Source organism: Ictidomys tridecemlineatus, chromosome 10, assembly GCF_052094955.1.
Source record: "Ictidomys tridecemlineatus isolate mIctTri1 chromosome 10, mIctTri1.hap1, whole genome shotgun sequence".
Lineage (NCBI taxonomy): Eukaryota > Metazoa > Chordata > Mammalia > Rodentia > Sciuridae > Ictidomys > Ictidomys tridecemlineatus.
In genome coordinates, this window is record NC_135486.1 from 139,381,499 (window position 1) to 139,400,636 (window position 19,138).

The 19,138-nt window shown below is 45.7% G+C and overlaps 1 protein-coding gene across 5 annotated transcripts in view; it reads right to left on the reverse strand.

Moving 5' to 3' along the window:
- Nucleotides 1-19,138, reverse strand: part of Glyr1 (glyoxylate reductase 1 homolog) — a 32,975-nt gene that overhangs the window by 2,881 nt on the left and 10,956 nt on the right. The window contains exons 5-15 of one of the 5 annotated variants that reach the window (XM_078024879.1): nucleotides 18,523-18,765; nucleotides 13,627-13,713; nucleotides 12,725-12,781; nucleotides 11,630-11,680; nucleotides 11,469-11,542; nucleotides 8,654-8,753; nucleotides 4,972-5,064; nucleotides 4,120-4,221; nucleotides 3,084-3,246; nucleotides 2,663-2,842; nucleotides 2,320-2,444 (exon numbers count right to left, since the gene is read on the reverse strand). In XM_078024879.1, the coding sequence (XP_077881005.1) occupies nucleotides 2,320-2,444; nucleotides 2,663-2,842; nucleotides 3,084-3,246; nucleotides 4,120-4,221; nucleotides 4,972-5,064; nucleotides 8,654-8,753; nucleotides 11,469-11,542; nucleotides 11,630-11,680; nucleotides 12,725-12,781; nucleotides 13,627-13,713; nucleotides 18,523-18,765 (1,275 nt within the window). Of the gene's footprint in view, nucleotides 1-2,319; nucleotides 2,445-2,662; nucleotides 2,843-3,083; nucleotides 3,247-4,119; nucleotides 4,222-4,971; nucleotides 5,083-8,653; nucleotides 8,754-11,468; nucleotides 11,543-11,629; nucleotides 11,681-12,724; nucleotides 12,782-13,626; nucleotides 13,714-18,522; nucleotides 18,766-19,138 lie in introns of all 5 variants that reach the window. The other 4 variants (XM_078024878.1, XM_078024882.1, XM_078024881.1 and 1 more) reach the window with 4 other exon arrangements.

Here is a 19,138-nt window from a genome sequence, read left to right on the forward strand (position 1 = left end):
ACGATGACTTTATTTTATTTATTTTTATGTGGTGTTGAGGATTGAACCCAGGGCCTTACATGTGCTAGGCGAGCGATCTACCACTGAGCCACAACCCCAAATCTCCCCATCCTTATTTTATATTTGATTTTGAGACAGGATCTCACTAAGTTGCTTAGGGCCTCACTAAGTTGCTCAGGCTGGCTTTGAACTCATGATTTTCCTGCTTCAGCCTCCCAAGCCACTGGCATTACAGGCGTGCACCACTGCACCTGGCTAGTTTTTCTTAGAATGTGTAAAATACATGTAACTGCTTAAAGCAAAAACTCAACAACCCTGACTGATGGATTTTAAACAAAGGCAGCCAGGCACAGCCCTGCCACATGGAATGTGTCTTTGCTCAAGGAAGAGTGGGTAACAACTGGATCTATGGGCTTATGTTTCCATGTGATATGTGAATTGGTACAAGACTAATTCTAAGGAGGCTGTGAAGTGAAGGATATACATTGCAATCCTTAGAACATCCAAAAAAAGCAATGTAAAGAAGCACAACTAAAAGCCAACAGAAGGGCTGAGGATGTGGCTCAGTGATAGAGTGCTTGCAGATCAAGTGGAAAGCCCTGGATTCAATCCAATCCCAGCACTGCAAAAAAAAAAAAAAAAAAAAGTGGGGTGGGGTGAGGAGGAAAAAAGAAGGATCACAAGTTCAAGGCCAGCCTCAGTAACATAGTGAGACCCTGTCTCATATAAAATAAGGGCTAGGCATGGGATGTGGCTTGGTGGTTATGCAATCTGTGTTCAATCCCTGATCCAAAAAAAAAAAAAAAAAAAAAAAAGGCTTCACATCATTACTGAAAGATGAATGTGAAAGACCCTGATGGCATGCTCTCTGATCACAAGAGAAATAAATTAGACATTTAATAACCATTAGATATCTAGGAAAACCTCAAATATTGAACAAAAAAAAAAAATTTTTTTCTGAGAGGTTGCATAAGGAATCCTCCTGCCTCAGCTTCCTAAGTGCTGTGATTATAGCTGCATGCCACCATGCCTCGCTGGGCTAACTTTTCTTTTTTTAAATATTATTTTTCAATTGTTTTTATGTTAAGACAGGTTCTTTGGGGCTGGGTTTGTGGCTCAGTGGTAGGAAGCTTGCCTAGCATGCATGAGGCATTGGGTTCGATCCTCGGCACCACTAAAAATAAGCAAATAAAATAAAGGCATTGTGTCCATCTACAACTAAAAAAAATTTTAAAAACAAACAAAAAACAGAGTCTTATAAACTTGCTCAGACTTGCCTTGAACTTGTGATCCTCTTGCCTCAGTCTCCTGAGTAGCTGAGATTATAGGTGTGTGCTACACATCTGGCTAGACAAACTTTCAAGTAATTCACAGATCAAAGAAGAAATAGCAAGAGAAATTATTGTGGCTCAGAAGGAAATTGGTAGCATTCTTTTTTTTTTTTTTTTTTTAAAGAGAGAGTGAGAGAGGAGAGAGAGAGATAGAGAGAGAGAATTTTTAATATTTATTTTTTAGTTCTCGGCGGACACAACATCTTTGTTGGTATGTGGTGCTGAGGATCGAACCTGGGCCGCACGCATGCCAGGCAAGCGCGCTACCGCTTGAGCCACATCCCCAGCCCGTAGCATTCTTGTTATGAAAAAAAAAAAATGGCTAGCAGGCCATGGTAGCACACAGGCTGAAGCAGGAGGATCTCAAGTTCAAGGCCAGCTTTGGCAACTTAGTGAGACCCCTGTCTCAAAATAAAAATAAAATGGGCCGGGTGTGGTGGTGCATACCTGTAATCCTAGTGGCTTGGGAGGCTGAGGCAGGAGGATTGCAAGTTTAAAGCCAGCCTCAACAAAAGTGAGGTGCTAAGCAACTCAGTGAGACCCTGTCTCTAAATAAAATACAAAATAGGGCTGGGATGTGGCTCAGTAGTCCAGTGACCCCGAGTTCAATCCCTGGCACCCAAAAAACAAACAAATAAATAAAAAGAGCTTGGAATGTAGATCACCCTTGGTTTCAATCTCTGGTACAGGGGGAACAAAACAGAACAAAAAAAATCAATAGTCTTCTACGTTTCCACCTTAAAGGGGAGGAAAAAAGCAAAGATGATCCACATCCTGAACCTAAAGACAACTAGAGACTACACTGTTATTCTGTATGAAAAGCAAGAGAACAGTGCATCTACACATATGTGATTCCTTCCTTTCCCAGCCTAATGAAGTGAGAATAAAATGTGCAAAGAAAGAGCAGAGCTAAATAGAGGGACAGAACTAACAAAAGAAAAACAAACTGAAGAATCCTGGGATTTGGACCCCAGTGCTGTCACATTACCTCGTTGGCTGCAGCTGCCATGGGAGTTGGGTGGTTGACGGCATCGCCCAGTGCGATGGCCAAACGGAGATCCTTCTGAATGTATTTCAGGTAGAAATCAGGCTTAAAGTTTCCTTGCAGGATATCTGAGGAGGGAGAGCTACTTAGAAATCCAAGGGCGCTCTAAAACAACCACCTGCCCAAGAGACAGAACTCCCAGTCCGTGCCCCAAATCCCATCCATCTTGTCTATGGACTGACTGGAGAAAGAACACCTTTCACATCCAATGAACCCCAGAAGTACTAGCCTGGGATAGCTGACTAACCTAATTCCCCAGGCTCTAAAGAGGTCAAAGGTGACTCACTTTGGCACTTCTGGTCCAGGAAGATGCTGGCTAACTGTCCCTGATTGAGGATGTCCAAGAGTGTCTGCTGTGACTGGCCTGTCACTTGGGCCAGGGTCAGCCCCTCAGCGATGGTGGCCATGAAGCTCCCTTGGACCATATTCACGATGAGCATCATCTTGGCTGCATTCCCAACTTCACCTGCCCAGGGCAAAGAGTCAAGTTCATGTTCTAAGACTGCCCTCACCCCTATACTCTGGGGGAGCCTCTTTTACCTGCCCCCTACAGAAGTGGTCCTTCCTCCTTCCAGGTATTGAATGGGCATGTTAAATGAAAACTTCCCCCAGGGTGCCTAGCAGGCAGGCCATGCAGGACACACTGTCTCCAGCGTGCATGGTCCCCCCAAACCTGATGTACACCGACAGTTTGACAGGCACATTACCTAGAAAGAAGGAGGTCTTTCCCATTGCCTGGAAGCAGCTGCTACAGTCCTCATACAACCCCCTGTCTCCAGCTGCCAAAATCACCAGCATCCCATCATTGGACAGCTGCTGATTCCCTGAGACTGGGGCTTCCAGAAAGCGGCCCCCTCTGGACACAATCACCTGTGAGGAAAAGTCACAGCTTCTGAAGGCCTTGCCTTTCGTAGGGGTCTCAAGCAGGGAGCAAGGATGTCTTGGGGGCCATGGTTTCTCATTAGACTAGCCAGAACTAGAGGTGTGGAAGCACACCGCATTCATGCTGAGGTCCCAAACTGACACCTGTAGAACAATTACTGTAGAGGGTCTGGCAGGATAACCTCTAGACGTCAGGAGTCACAAGGCAATAATGAGAGAGCATACAAAGTCCACATTTACTCTGGATTTCTTTATTCTCTTAAAAAAAAATTGTAGTTGTAGTGGACAAAATACCTTTATTTATTTTTCTTTATGTGGTGCTAAGGATCGAACCCAGTGCCTCACATGTGCTAGGCAAACACTCTGCCACTGAGCCCCAGGCCCAGCCCTACTCTGGATTTCTGACAAAGACCAGGGAGTAAATGTGAGCATACCAATGGGGTGGATGAACACACTTCCCCTCTGGACACTACCCATCCCTGTCTTCAACCATGTTTAGAACATACATGGGTCCAAAAGTCACTGCTTCCTGCTTGAGCAGAAGACTCAGGTAGAGGGATACTCTGCTAGACTCAAAAGCAGATAGCTGCTTAAACCAAAAAGGCCAATCTGGCAGCCTGGATTACTTCTCACTGTAGGACTGGCAACCATGGACTGTCCAGCCGGCAGCAATGTCTCATGGCTGTTCAGACCAGCTGAGGCTTTGATGGTGGAGAGTGAAGACAGGCTAGTTCCAAGGTACTGGTGTCTCTTCTTCTCTCTGGCTTTGTAACCAAACTGTTTATACTCGTGCATGGCCAACCTGGGATTTGAGCACCCACTGAAAGGATGATCTAGAACCAGTCTGAATAAGGCTGCTACCTGGGCCAGCTCAGTGACTGTGTCAGCATCCACCGTTGACATGTCCACATAGCACTTCCCAGGGCGGATCCCTTGCAGTACACCACTGGGGCCCAGCACCAGCTGTAGGGACACAAGGGAAAAGCAATAGCCCAAGCTCCCGGCTAGATGCTTAGGAGCCTCTGCAGACCTGAGATTAGGTCTGTTGCTTCTTCTGGATCACTTCCTGATTAGGAGTTAACTACCAGGGTTGAAAAGGAAAGAGATCCTGAATAAAATAATCAAGGGATAGAAAGTATATCCAGTACATTCCCATATATCTGTGACCACTCCCCCCACCATTTAAGACAGAAGACAGAATCTCTTTTTTGAAGGGCTTCTTTGCATTGACTTGGATTAGCCTAGGCATCAGGTTAACAGGATGCCTCGTGCACTTGAACTTTTTTTTTTTTTTTTTTTTTTTTTGTGGTGGTACTGGGGATTAGAACCCAGGGCTTTGTGCATGCAAGGCAAGCACTCTACCAGTTGAGCTATATCCTCAGCCTGTGCACTTGAGCTTTTAACACACAAATTCAGTGATAGCTACACACAGGAAGATGGCTCCTGGATCAAAGGCACTTAACCACAAGCTTCCAGCTCAAGAGGAATCATTTCAGTTGACTTCAATGATCCCAGTAGTTTTTATTCTTTGTTCTGAATTAAAGGGAGTCTGTATTCAACTTATGCAAGTACCCTTCCCAATGGAAGTCAGCTCCTCATGAGAAATTCCACCCCCACATGCAGACACTCACTCATGTGCAAGGGAGAAGGGGAGGAGGCCAGCTAGCTCTCCTGGCTACAACCTGAGATGCTGAGGGGAGGGGGGATCCTTACGTCCTTGGCTGCCTTTGGATCCGACACACAGGCGAAAGTGATGTCACAAGTTGAAACGACTTCCGCGGGGGTTCTTCCCAGGCGGGCCCCCTCCTGGATGAACAAATCACACTGCAAAAGTCACAGATCCTACCGTGAGCAGCAGGCAGTGCACAACAAACATGCCAGCAAGCCAGAGGTGCCTGGCCAGTCCTCCTGGACATCTCCAGAACAAGGAAAGTTAGGCAAGAACCCCTACCACTGAGCTTATACCCTCAGGCCTCACCTTTCAGTTCTGTTTACTTTTTTTGCGGGGGGAGTATTATCAAAAAACTATTTATCTTTTTATTTATCTCTTCTTTTCTTTCTTTCTTTTTGTGGTGGTAGGGATTGAACCCAGGGCCTTGGAAATGCTAGGAAAGTACTTTATCAATGAGCCATACTCCCAGCCTTATCTTTTTTCTCTTCTTCTTCTTTTTAATATTTTTAGTTGTTGATGGACACAATACCCTAATTTTATTTATTTTTTGTGGTGCTGAGGATTAAACCCAGTGCCTTACATGTGCTAGGCAAGCGCTTTACCACTGAGCCACAACCCCAGTTCCTTATGGTCTTTTTCTTTGGTGATTCTTATTGTTTCTAGGCTCAGAAAGACCTACATTAATTTTTTTTCCTCTGGTTTATTTTTCCTTTAAAAAAAAATTAATTCAGGGCTGGGGATGTGGCTCAAGCAGTAGCACGCTTGCTTGGCATGCGCGCAGCGCTGGGTTCGATACTCAGCACTACATAAAATGTTAGGTCCACCGAAAACTAAAAAATAAATATTAAAAAATTCTCTCTCTTGGGGCTGGGGATGTGGCTCAAGCGGTAGCGCGCTCGCCTAGCATGCGTGCGGCCCAGGTTCGATCCTCAGCAGCACCACATACCAACAAAGATGTTGTGTCCGCCGAGAACTAAGAAAAAATAAATAAATGTTAAAATTCTCTCGCTCTGTCCCCCTCTCTCTCTCACTCTCTCTTAAAAAAAAAAAATAAATAAATAAAAATAAAAAATTCTCTCTTAAAAAAAAAATTAATTCAGGCCAGGCACTTTGGTGCACAGCTATAATCCTCAGGAGGCTGAGACGGGAGGATTACAAGTTCAACCAGCCTCAGCAACTTAGTGAGAAAAAACAAACAAACAAAAAAATAAACCCCAAAAAACAAAGGAGTGGGGATGAGACTCGGGTTAAGCCAGGAGAGCTGGCTGGCCTCCTCCCCTTCTCCCTTGCTTCAATACCCAGCACTAAAATCAATCAATCAATCAAGTACTTGATTTGGAACATATTTTAGTAAGTGTAAGATGTGAGATTAGTATTCTCCCACATTTCTTTTTTTTGGAGGCGAGGGTGGGGGTACTTGGGACTGAACTCAGGGGCACTCAACCACTGAGCCATATCCCCAATCCTATTTTTTGTATTTTATTTAGAGACAGGGTCTCACTGAGTTGTTTCGTGCCTTACTTTTTGCTGAGGCTGGCTTTCAACTCATGATCCTCCTGTCTTAGCCTCCTGAGCCACTGGGATTACAGGTGTGCGCCACAACACCCAGCAGCATTTTCCCACATTTCTAACCAGTTGTCCTAAATATATTTTTCTGACCAGTCCCTCAATGTGCCTCCAATTCCCAGTATGCTGCCCTTTTCTGAGGCTGCTGAGTCTACCTGCTGGGCCTGGGTTTCCACAACAGCCTTTTTAGTAATGAAGCTTTGGGAGGGTACTTCTTATTGCTCTCCCTTTTCTGAAAATTAAAACTATGATTTTTATTTATTATTCCAGAAGAATCAGAGGATCACCTTCATTAAGAGCTTTAAAAAAAAATTCCACAGGGATTGCCATCTGTATTAAATAAGGCTTTTTAAAGATGACACTAAGCAATTTGTTACAAGCACCATGCTTAGTACTTTTAGACCACTGCACTGACTCCTGGCCGGTGCTCTCCTCATGGTCACCTCACTGTTGAGGATGCCAGGGTTCAGGGAAGGGAGTTTATCAGAAGAAGGAAAGCGCAGCTAGGACCCGAATCTAGGCTTGCCTGACTCCAGCCTAAATTCACAACTGCTTTGCTCTGCTGCCTGTCTGTAAATCTGGAAAGGTCATGTGATGACACAAGTTTCCAGTCAGGAAGGCAGGATGGCCAGAGGCACTTCTATCAGGGGAAATATGCTCCCTAGACAAAACTGCTGACTCTCCCATGTCCTTGTGACCACATTCGTCTAGACATCCCGGTTCTCCTCGCCTTCAATAGCAGCAGCAGGGGCTAAGAAGAATGTCTGAGCCACAAAGTCTCCAGCCAGCAGGCCTGAGATCTTGCTCCTGACTCAGGTCCCCACAGTATTTCTTAAATTATTAAAAAAGAAGAAAAAGAAGAAGAAGAGAAAAATATCAGGCTGGGAGTATGGCTCATTGTTAAAGTACTTTCCTAGCATTTACAAGGCCCTGGGTTCAGGTCCCCACAGTGACTATCTAAGCCCAGCACCTGCAGAGCTACTACCTGAGAATGGCTTTTGGTGCCGTTTCCCCAGCCACCCTCGCCAACCCACAACTCTGCAGTTTTTGAAAAGCGCTTTATTCTGTGAAGTTAATTTTTAACTTGCCTAGAACTTTTTTTTTTTTTTAAGTGCTAGGAATCAAAACCACTGCCTTGCACTGTTAAGTATGTGCTCTCTCACTGAGCTTCACCCCCAACTCCTAGGAAGTTTTTGTTAATTCAGAGCCATCAGTCAGCTCCACTATCTCCTTGAGTAGTCACACCCCACCTCAGCCCTCACTGCCACTTAATGCTCATGGGGCTAACAGTGTCTTGTTGTACACACGTACACCATGTGCCTCAAGAGGATGTATTATTTGAGTTTTTCTTCACTCTGTAAGAAATACAGGGCTCTAGTTTCCTGGTACTCAGAATATAGTTCTTTACCTTTTCTTGAATGAGAACTTGATAGGAGCCATGGCCTCTCTCCATTACAAAAGGTACAAATTCACAGATTTAGAATTTCATTTCTGAGCATGTGTGGGTCCCCTGAAGCAAGAGGCCATCAATTTAAGTTCTAAACCTCTATATTTATATGGTTCAATACAGCAGCCTTAGTTACACAAGGGTATTTAAATTCAAATTACATAAAAATTCAATTGTGCTGTTGTACTAGACACATTTCAAGTGTTCTATAGCTGACTGTGGTCAGTGGCTCCTACACTGGATAGCAGACACAGCATCTCTCTGCCACTGTAGAATGCTCTGCTGTATGGCACTGCTCAAGAGGTCCACACGGCAGAACATGGAGTAGCCACTATAAAGAACAAAGGAGATCTACCTACCTGCTCTACACGAATGACACAATACAGTACTCACCAACCACAAATGTAATACATACACATAGTACCTGCATATGCATGAAATAATGTCTATAAAAACCTAACAGGAGTCATCCCAGGTAACAGAAGGGAGTAGGAGAAATTACCCTTTGTTTTATATCCATGGGTATTTTTAAACATTTAGCTTTGATAATAACATTCTAAGTTTACCTATCTACATTCCACCTGCTGGACTAAGTGTGGCTTCTCCTACTTTACTCCACACGGAATGCTGAGTAAAAACGACAGGAAAGATATCTGTCTTTAGAGTTACCCCATACTCCAAGGCCCCAAAGCCCCACCCTTGATGCTTACTTTCTCTGCAGTCCGGTTCCAGACAGTCACCGTGTGACCCATTTTTAGTAAGTTGGAGACGATGCCACTTCCCATGAGGCCAAGGCCCAAAAATCCTATCCTGAAAGAGACAAGGACTGATCAGTTCTGGGGAGTGGAAGGAACAGGGTGAGGATGTGTCCTTCCTGCAAGCACAATGTTGGGAATGGGACTTCAGGCTGCTAGAAACACTACCAGCAGGTTGACAGGTGTGCTGTGTTCGTTACACTGACTGCTGGTCTACTGAGTCTAAAAGTGTTCCTAAATCCAGCAGGCATTTCTAAACCCTGGGCTGCAATAAAAGAAGTATGGCTTGGACAGCTTAGGGCAAGCCCTCCAACTGGGCTCCCCTGCTGCTTTGACAGAGGCTCTGAGCTTATAACCACATCACAGTGGGGAAGCAGTTACCTATCTTCAGCCTTCAAACAACTTCCTGCCCAGCCACCTTGAGTCCTAGGCTTTCCAATGCCACTTTAGAGTACATCGGATCCAGGACAAGTCACAGAGGCAATATATCCAGAGCCAGGCAACTTCTTCAGTCACAGGAAGCAGGATCAGTCCACATCTCCCCTTTCTGACTTTAGTTCTCCCAGGCTCTGGCTTTCAGTCTTACCTATCTATTCTTTCTGTTGTCAGCAGAGGTGAGCCCTATCCCTCTATTTCAAAGCAAAGTCCTTGGCCTAAGCTTTAGAACCCATCTTTCCTACTGTACAAATCCTTCCCATGCCTAGTTCTCCCCTACATCCCTGGAGCCCATCATGATGCTCTGTGACTGAAGCAAATGGCAGCAGCCACAGTCTGCCTAGCTCCATTTCCTCACCTGCTCTTTCCTGCAAACTAGCACAGTTTGGGTGCTAGTTGCTACTATTGCTATTTCTACATGCTTTTGCAGATGACTTTTATCTTTCCCAAATGTCTTTTCTGGTTCTTGAACTTCACCTCTTCTTGCATGGGACAGGCTCAAACTCGTAATCCTCTTGCTTCAACCTCCTGAGTCACTGGGATTACAGGCATGTGCCATCGGCCCTGGGTCAATGCCTCTTTATTTCTGACTCTTTCCCATTCTTATTTGGGTTTCCTCCTAGCTCTAGACATCCTCTGCAGTTCTCTACTTTGACCCAGAGTTAGTTGGATAATGTTTTAATATTTTTGGTTTTCTGGAATCATAGCTGCAGTCACCCATGCAAACTAGCTTTCCCACTCAGAGGTCCCCAATTTCCCTGGAATACTCACTGCTCGCACCTCCCTGTCCCAGCTCACTTCATTTGAATCAATGTTGAAGATGGAACCCACTACTATCTTCACTAAAACAAGGCCCATTACCTATTAAGTTTCATGCCAAGATTTAAAAACACAATGGTATCTTTTGCCATCTACGCTCTCTGGGTAGTACAGCATTCCTTGATTTTAGATCAATTCAGGTTAGTTCTTTTTCCTTTTCTTCATGGTGCAGGAAACCCAATAGACCTATAGACAAAGCTTCTAGAATTTCCTCCGCCACCCACAGTATTATGGATTGAATTCAGGACCATGTGCAGGCAGAGAAGTGCTCTACTGAACTATATCTCCAGGCCCTGGCCCCTACTCCTTTTGAGACAAGGTCTGATTAAATTGCCAAGACTAAGTAGCTTTGAACCTGTAACCCTGCCTCATTTTCCCAAGTGCTGGGTTTGTGGGTATGGGCTATCATACCTGGCAAGCCTCCCTGAGGTGTTGATGTGGACTACAGGGCAACACAACTGGTTTTATTTGCAGTTGGCTTCAAATGCCACATATTGGAAAAAAACTGACTAAAGGGGCAACCAAGGTCTTGAACGAGAGTCCCCAGCCCTGTCCTGGCAGTTTTTACAACTTACCTCACTATCACTAATGAATGGATGACAGTTATCCCCCCTTTAGCTAGCACACAACAACACTATCTCCTTATTCCACAACGGGAAGTTCACTGCTAAATATAACTTGGAAAATTAGTGATTTCAGCATCACAAAAAAATCATAAAGTAAAGATGTGCTGTTTTTAGTCCGGGAAAGAACTGGGTAGAAGGAACAAATTGGAAATTCAGACTTGTTATTTTGTGCAGGAGACCCAACTGGCTTACAGAGGAGGAGCAAAGGCAAGTCCAGGGGTAAGCTCAGGTTGAGGATGGTCTTGTCCCTGACCTAGGCAGGGCAGTTTAAGAGCAGCAAGCAGGTATAGAGCAATGACCACAGGCAACACCATGGAGAGCTAGGGAAGGCAGAACAACCTGCTTTATTTCAAATATCTTAATCCCTTTCCACCACCTGCCCCACCCCAGAGGCCAATCTTGGGGCTTTTGTCAAGGTTCTGCTAAGCAGTGGTTTCCAAAGAGGGTCCACCTGACTGGCAACAGCAACAGCAGCAGCAGTGTATCTGCTAATTGTTAAAAATATGTATTCTCAAGGTTCCACCCCAGACCCAATGACTGAGAAGCCCTGGGCAGGAGTAGATGTCAGCAGCTGGTGCTTTATAAGCCAACTTCTAGTGATTATGAGGCACAGCCAAGTCTGAGAATCTCCTGCTTCAAGACTCAAAAGAGAGTTACAGAAACCAACCATTAAGCTTATGCCCAAGGGAGACAGTATGGATTTAAACGACCACTTCTGTCTCCCACAAGTCAAACTGCTCCCAGACAAATCATTGTCAATAAGTATTATAATATTCCCTCTTTCCATTTGATCCCAGTAATGGCTGGGACAGAGTGTTGTTAAGGGTCCCCGAGGAGTCACCTCCCACTCCCCAACAGAACCTAGGAGGCCTTCTTATCAAAGCTCTTACTTTTTGTCTGTGGGTGTAATGCTGCCATTCACGGCTGTGCTGTCTGCTGCCTGGATGGAGGTGGAACCGGTTTCCTAGGGACAGGAAGCACAAATCATCCAATCAGCCAGCCCACAACAAGGCCTCATGTGAAAATCAAAACATGCATGGAACCTACATACCTCTTCACATATTTTCAACTTCTTTGTGATTGCCTGGTAACAGACAGCTGGCTAACAGGGAGGAGAAAGATCATTTATTAAGTAGAATGGTTAATGGGTCTTAATTACAATTTCCCTGAAAAGTCAGGCCTAAAGTGGGGAGTTAACATCGAATACTATTTGCTATATAATTTTTTTTCAACACTGGGGATTGACCTCAGGGCACTCTACCACTGAGCTACATCCCCAGTCCTTTTTATTTTTTAGGAATAGGGTCTTGCTGAATTGCCAAGCTTGGCCTGGAACTTGCAATCCTCTGGCCTTAGCCTACTGAGTGGCTGGGATTACAAATGTGCACCACCACCCTGCTTGTTTGTTATATAATTTTACTGAGCTCCAAATGAGATGCTAGACAGTTAACACATGTTACCTTGTTCAATCCTCTGTGCAACTCTACCAGGTTCTGTATCTTGTTAGTAAACTGAGAATGAGAGATCGTGTAGTCTTGTGCCCAGACTTACTAAGCTGGTCAGTGTGGCTGTGCTTGGAACTCATACCTGTCCAACTAAGAATCTATACACTATCATCCTAGCAAGGACCAGCCTAATCCATGGCTTTGCAGAATGTAGGAAAGACCAGAGGACTGTCTCCCAGGCAACACAGGCTGCTGCACGGAGGTGGACAGCTTGCAATACTTGGCTTCTCCCTGGCCTCTAAAGGTGACTCTGAATATCTCTACCATACAGCTGGCCAAGTTTGAAAAGCTTTATTATGGTTTATTTTTTACTCTTTAAAACATTTTTTTTTTTTTTTTAGTTGTAGGTGGACACAATACCCTTATTTTATTTATTTATGTGGTGTTGAGGATCAAACCCAGGGCCCTCACATTTGCTGGGCAAGTGCTCTACCACTGAGCCCCAGCCCAGTCCTATTCTGGTTTATTTTTAATCTCAGCATCACATGACTTCCTCATGGACCTACACTGTGATTTTTTTGTCAATTGCTCTGGGTTAGGCCAGAGCCTAAATTTCACACTGGTCAAGAGGTCCCAGTTGAGTGTATTCCCTAGGAGGATGGCCCCCAAAGAAGGGCTGGGCACCTCACATGGCCACTCACCTTCTCTGTCTGGCTCAGCAGGAAATGATGGAAATGAGGATCTGCATCTTTGACAGGCTGAAACCAGAAGACAATCAATTTTAAGCAAGCTACCTTCCACCAAAGGGTACTTCCTCCTACCTGGACCTGGACTCTATTCAGCTGCAGTGCCTCTGATCTAGTCCCTTTCACAGCTATCTAGAAATTCTTTCCACTTTTGACCTAAACCTGTTATAAAGAAAAGACTACCGTCCTACCCAGGGGAAAACTAGCTTCAAATGGACAAGGACATCTGTTTTTGCCAGGTTGGTATACAAATTATTCCAGTAACACTGTGGGAAAATATTAAACAAGTACACTAGTATTTCAGTGTTCAATATTCATGAGGCACTCAGACAACCCAGTAGGCTAGGCCTCAGTGATTCCTAGGACTTTTCCAGTTTGGGAGTTTGGCCTTCCTGTGTCTGAGGCCAGACCCTTGAGGGCTCATCTTCCCATGTATAGATTCTGACACAGGAACTGAGTAGCTACAACTACAGACCTCCACAGCTGCTCACAAGAGTCCCAGCAACAGGTGGAGCAATGCCACTCATACAATCACAGGCTATTAAACATCAAGAGTTGTATTTATGGACAATGAGAGGATGTTTATAAAATATTAAGTAAAAAAAAAAAATGTGCAGAATGATCCCCCTTTGGTGGCGGAGGGAGCAGACCAATGCTCAGAATCAGTTACTTCAAATGTAATGCACACACCAAAGGTCAGGGTTTTACTTTTTACCTAATGGACTTCTCTACTGTTTTGCCATTAAACAAAGACGACAACAACAATTAAAAAAAAAGGGGGGGGGGGAAGGAAAGAGAATCTCAGTAGTGCCAGGAAACCTGCTGACATGGCAATGGGACACAGGAGAGCTCTTTACCTCGCTTGCAGTCGGCTGCCATTTAAACGCGGCCATCGGTCCAGCCATCATTCCCTTCACGGTACTAGACTCAGGGATGGTGAGGTCCTATAGAGGAAAGACAGAGCATCAGGACACTTTGCTTCCTTTTGGTCACATTCAGCCCTGAGCTAAGCCCTGGCAAGCACCACAGTCTAAGTTTAAGTTTAAGCCCATCCCCAGGCAAGATTCTGAAGACTGTTCCTCTGGAGAAACACAGCATGCTTTTCTGGTAGACACAAAGTGAGCCTTTCTTCTCCACTCCTGAAATGATAAAATGTGTTCTTGTGCCTACATTTCACAAGGAAGGAGGTAATCAGAAAGCCTGATATGGCCTGCAGTGTTGTCAGCAAAGTCATAGGAAAAGTTCCTTATAGCAATAATGAATATTAAATGACCATTAAGAAATAGTAGTGACTTCAGAAGGAACCCACCATATCTTAAAAAAAAAAAAAAAAAAAAAAGCTGCAGGTGAGGCAGATTGTCCAAACTTTATAGCTGCGACAAGGTGAAACTAGAACACACCCAAGGTAGTCACCCTGGAGCTACTCCTCTTCTACACTGCCTGGTGCCCATTCCTCCTGGGCAAAAGGTCACTGTTTCAGCTTTACAGCCCATTCAGCCTCTCCCTCCTGCTCAGTGTTACCTCGTACCTCCTCCCTTTCCACCCCTGTGCTCTCCTGACGTGTCCATCTGGGTGCCAATGTGAATCCGGATGTGCCCCAGGAACTCTCCAGCTCCCCGGCCCACACTTCTTTTTCCACTGATCCACCAAGCCAAGGCCTCTGGCAGTCCTTCTTGGTTCTTCCCTCTTTAACCCAGCAGCAATGACTTCTGCTTTATAGCTGGCTATGTATCCGGCCCCTCACCATCCTCACTGATAACTCCCAAACTCTGGTCATCACCACCAGTTACTTGACTGGTTACAAGACAAATTTCCCTGCTTCCATTCTGAGTCTCCACAGTCTAATACCGCACAGCAGCCGGACAATCTTTTTAAAAATTGAGTCAGTCCACGGCACTTCTCTGCTGAATACCAGCTTCCTACCTCACACAGCACAGCCTACACTTTCTTATGGCAACCTATAGGGAGGGTTCTGTGTGGTTTGTAATACCAGCCACAGGATAATCTCTAACCTTGAGTCCCAATTCTTTTCTCTCCTTCATCAGTTGCTCACCCACCAGCACTCCACTGGCTATACCCCTTCCCCAAATGTATCAAGTATGCACCTGCCTCAGTGCCTTTGCACTACTGGGAATATTTTCCAACAGATGTCTGCTTGGTTCACAGGCTATGTCTCTGCTGAAATGTCCCTGATCAGAAAGGCCTTACCTGACCTACCTGTATTTCCCCCACTGGAATGTCGATTCTGACCCTAATAACAGCATGCTTCCATAGGGCTTCCTATGTGCTGTATGCATGGTCTCACATAACCCCTGTCACCTCATGACAGAGAACTGCTATCACCTTCATTTTATGGAAGAGAAAATGGAGATGTGGAGAGTTTAAATAGCCTTGGCTAAGGTCACTGAGCTAGCCATTAGTGCAGTAGATCAAATTTAAACTCAGGAAACTGGCTGTAGGGCTTGTGCTATTAAAAGTATATTCTAGAAAAGCAAGAAGTTTGCTAGTTTTGTTCAATCTCTACCCTATGCCAGAAACCATGTCTGGCACATAGTTGAGATTCAATACTTATTGAAGAAGTGAGGGGCCTCGTCTGTGTCACACTGCTTTCCTTCCAGACGGCTGGCTCGTGGGGGAGCTGCTCAATACACATTTAGTGAATAATGAGGCTTTGAGGAGAAATAAAAGACCCAGGGCAGTGCTGGCCAGAAAAATTTTCTGCAACGAAGGCCATGCTGGATATCTGTGCTTTTTGACACAGAAGCCTTTAATCATGTGTCATATGGCATACCTGATACCAGCCTAGCACAACTGAGGAGTAACCAAGAAACTGAATTTTAAATCATACTCTGTATAATTTACATGCTGACAGTTCTCCTGTGAGAGAACCCTTCAAATGGTCACACATGGCTAAGGACCGTGCAGCTCTAGGGAAGATGGTATGGGAGCAAGATGAACATAGCTCTGGGTCCAGCATGAAGTACAATTCCCAAATTGTTGGTCTTTGCATGAGTTTGAAATATTAGGAGAGCCACAGGCTTGGCCATACTACTTCTGTTGTGCTGGTTGGTGCCCAGAGCTGTTGCTCTCAGCTCGGGACTAGGAAAGAAGGACCCTAGCAAGAGCATGGGAGCACACTGCCCAGCACACTCACCAACAGAAGTCTAGACACTGCCCACACCCAGCCTGGCCTGCCGGCATGTAACCTCCCGGATCCAGGTCAACCTTTTGAATTATTACCTATAGGGCAGGAGATGATGCCTGGAATGACTCACCTGTGTTTCTGCCCAGCTATCAGCCTGTGCTCTGCTCTATTTCTGAGAGGAGCTTGCCAGTCAAATGACAACCACTATGGCAAAATACACACACTCTTTTGAGGCTACAGAATAGATCAGGCTGGAAGAATGCATCAAAATACCAGTGCCCTGGCACAGTTCCCCTGTGCGTCTGAAGATGCTGAGCTGAGACTGCTGTCTGACCTGTGCCTCTCCCCACACTCACCCCGTCCTCAGAACACATCCTTGCACCACAGGCTAGGCCAAGCACAAAGGCTATGCAGAAAGGACACTGAAAAGGGTCAACAGCAGGGAGAGCCCCGGGACTGAAACATGACTAAATGTTTTTACCCTCCAGATGACCGACTCAGCCCCGAGAGAAATGCCTTTGTACTGGGGGCCTGGGGAAAGCCTTTAGAAGGCGGCCTGGGCGGGGCCTTTGGCTGCACTAAAGCCACCACCAAGCTCTCAGCGCACAACCATCTCCCACCTTTGAAATACCAACGCAAAGCCATGGTCAGATGCCCAGTAAGCCATATACTGCTCAGGGCTCGGCCACTGACTCACTCACTGAATTCTCACAATAATGACCAGATGAGGAAACTGAGGCAAAGGAACTGGCCAAGGTCATGCAGCTGTAGGAAGTCACAGGGCCACAATTCAATCTCAGGGCCTTAGTCCTAATCTCTCGCTATACATACCCTTATACAAAAAGAAGCTAATTCTCTCCATGGTGACATAGGAGATGATGAGATACTTGCTTTAGAACAATATGGAATGTGACATATTGGACAGCCCAGATTCCTTCTAGATCCCTGGGAAGACAACTCAAAAGCCACATGACACTTACTGTGACTAGATCACATTCCCTGTGAAGTGTCCTGCATACTGCAGTTGGCAGTTTTCTCCACCTCCTGGCTCATGATCATTGGGGAAAGGGCTTTCCTATTGTTTTAGGCCATTTAACAGTGAGACAGACTGTCTCTAAACAGAGACTACATACACAGTGGCAGCCACAGAGACGCTCCTTTGGACCCAAAAAGTGCTGTTTTTTGTTTTAAATACGTTAATTTTTAATTTTTTTTTATATGGTATTCAGGATTGAACACAGTGCTTCACACATGCTAGGCAAGAGCTCTACCACAGACCTATATTCCCAGCCCCTTTTACTTTTTATTTTGAAACAAGGTCTCCCTAATGTTGCTTAGGGCTTTGCTAAGTTGCTGACTCTGGCCTGGAATTGTGATCCTTCTGCCTCAGCCTCCCAACTTGCTGTCCCTGCATGTTCGAACATTTCTTCTTCCAATCAGGCAGCTTCTCTTGCTCTCGCTACCTGCCTGGCCTTACTGGTGTTTGAATCTGCCAACCACGCTCTGATGTCAAGTGGTCTGGTCACCCACTGTTCCTGCTGGTCATTTGGGTTCTGTTTCTTCTATCCTGCTGTTGACAGTTCTCCTATGTGAGAGAACCCTTCATCTAGATATTCTCCCTGGGCTTCAGAGACTGGACCTAGGTTTTGTCAGCGAGAATGAGAAAGACACAACATTCCTGCTGGCGCCTCAGATGCTACCATCACAGACCACATCTTCTCTCTGCAGAGCAGCCTATGCCTTTCTTTCTCACTTTCCCAAGGCGAGCTCATCCAGTCTCATGAAGTCAATCATCCTTCCTCCAGGGCTGCCTCCCAAGCCTACATGTCTAGTCCTATCTAGACTGTGCCTCAAATTCATCACATTCAGAATAGAACTAGGGGCTGGGGTGTGGCTGAGTGGTACAGCACTTGCCTAGCCTGTGTGAGGTCCTGGGTTCAATACCTAGCATAGCAATAAACAAATTAAAAACCCCAATCCCACATGGAACTGCCCTCTTTTCTTTCCTGGAGGGTCAGCTCCATCTCCTGACTCCTCTGTGTATAAGGATCTTATCACCATTTTCTCAGAAGCGAAGCTGACAATTACCTTCTTTTCCCTTTTCACATTTATCCTTTATACAACTGGTTACCAAATTGTAGGGAGGCTTCCTCCATTGAACTTTGAGCATACTCTTTTTCAAGACTTACTATTGCCCCTCACGAATGTGTACCTGGCTTTGAACCTGTAATGCGTGGCACACACTGCCACTTTCACTTAGCTGCACGGGGCCCACTGCTTAAGAAGACCACAGGCCCTCCACAATCTACTGAACACTTGCCCCCATCTCTGCTTGCCTAACTGTCCTCCACTGTACCAAGACATCCACGCCATCACCTCTGGGACATCTTCTCCCTCTGTCACTAGCCCTTCCCAGCCAGCCTGTGTACACTGGCTCAGGTGGACTCAGGCCTGTTCACCCATCTCTCATCTGGGCTGCAGGCTTCTTCAAGGCAGCACTCAGGACAGGACTCCACACCACTGATGAGCAGAAGCACGCTGCATGGTCCAGCTCTACCTTACACACAAGGAGGTCACTAAATCCAGAAGCTACGGTGGTAAGACAAACCTTCTCATCCTTTGGGGGCCGACCCCGTTTCCGGGGACTTTGCTCTTGGGCTCTTTTCAGAGGGGGTTTGGAGCCTCTCTCTGCAGAGCCTGAAGACACCCTCTTCTTTCCTTCTCCCACGTTCTTCTTCACCTTCCCTTCAGACAGGCTAAGTTTGCGCTTCTCGTCACCTGAGTTTGGCCTACTCCTCTCCTCACTGGAATTACGCCGACTCTTGTCATCAGCAGAGGTGTGGGATGATGTCTGAAAGTTTAATAATAATAATGATAGCCACACAACAGCTGCTGCTGCCACCAACATGTGCCGCGCACTGCTACAGGCACTTCTGTGAATCATCCTCACAGCCACCCTATGACACAGGTTCCTTGGTCACCCCCACTTACATTGAGTCACTTGTCCACAGTGCCAAAGCTAGGAGGTGGGGTTTAAACTCAGGGTACATATCCAGAGGCTATGCCCCTATGCTCTGTGCTGCACTTGAAAGCTAAGCTATTCCTCTTGGTCCACAAAACTTCCCCAACAACAAGCTATTCTGGAAGGTGAGCCACAGGCACGGAGTTGCAAGCTGATGAGCCAAAGGCTAATACCTTAAAACTGAAGTATTGCCCTCTCCAGG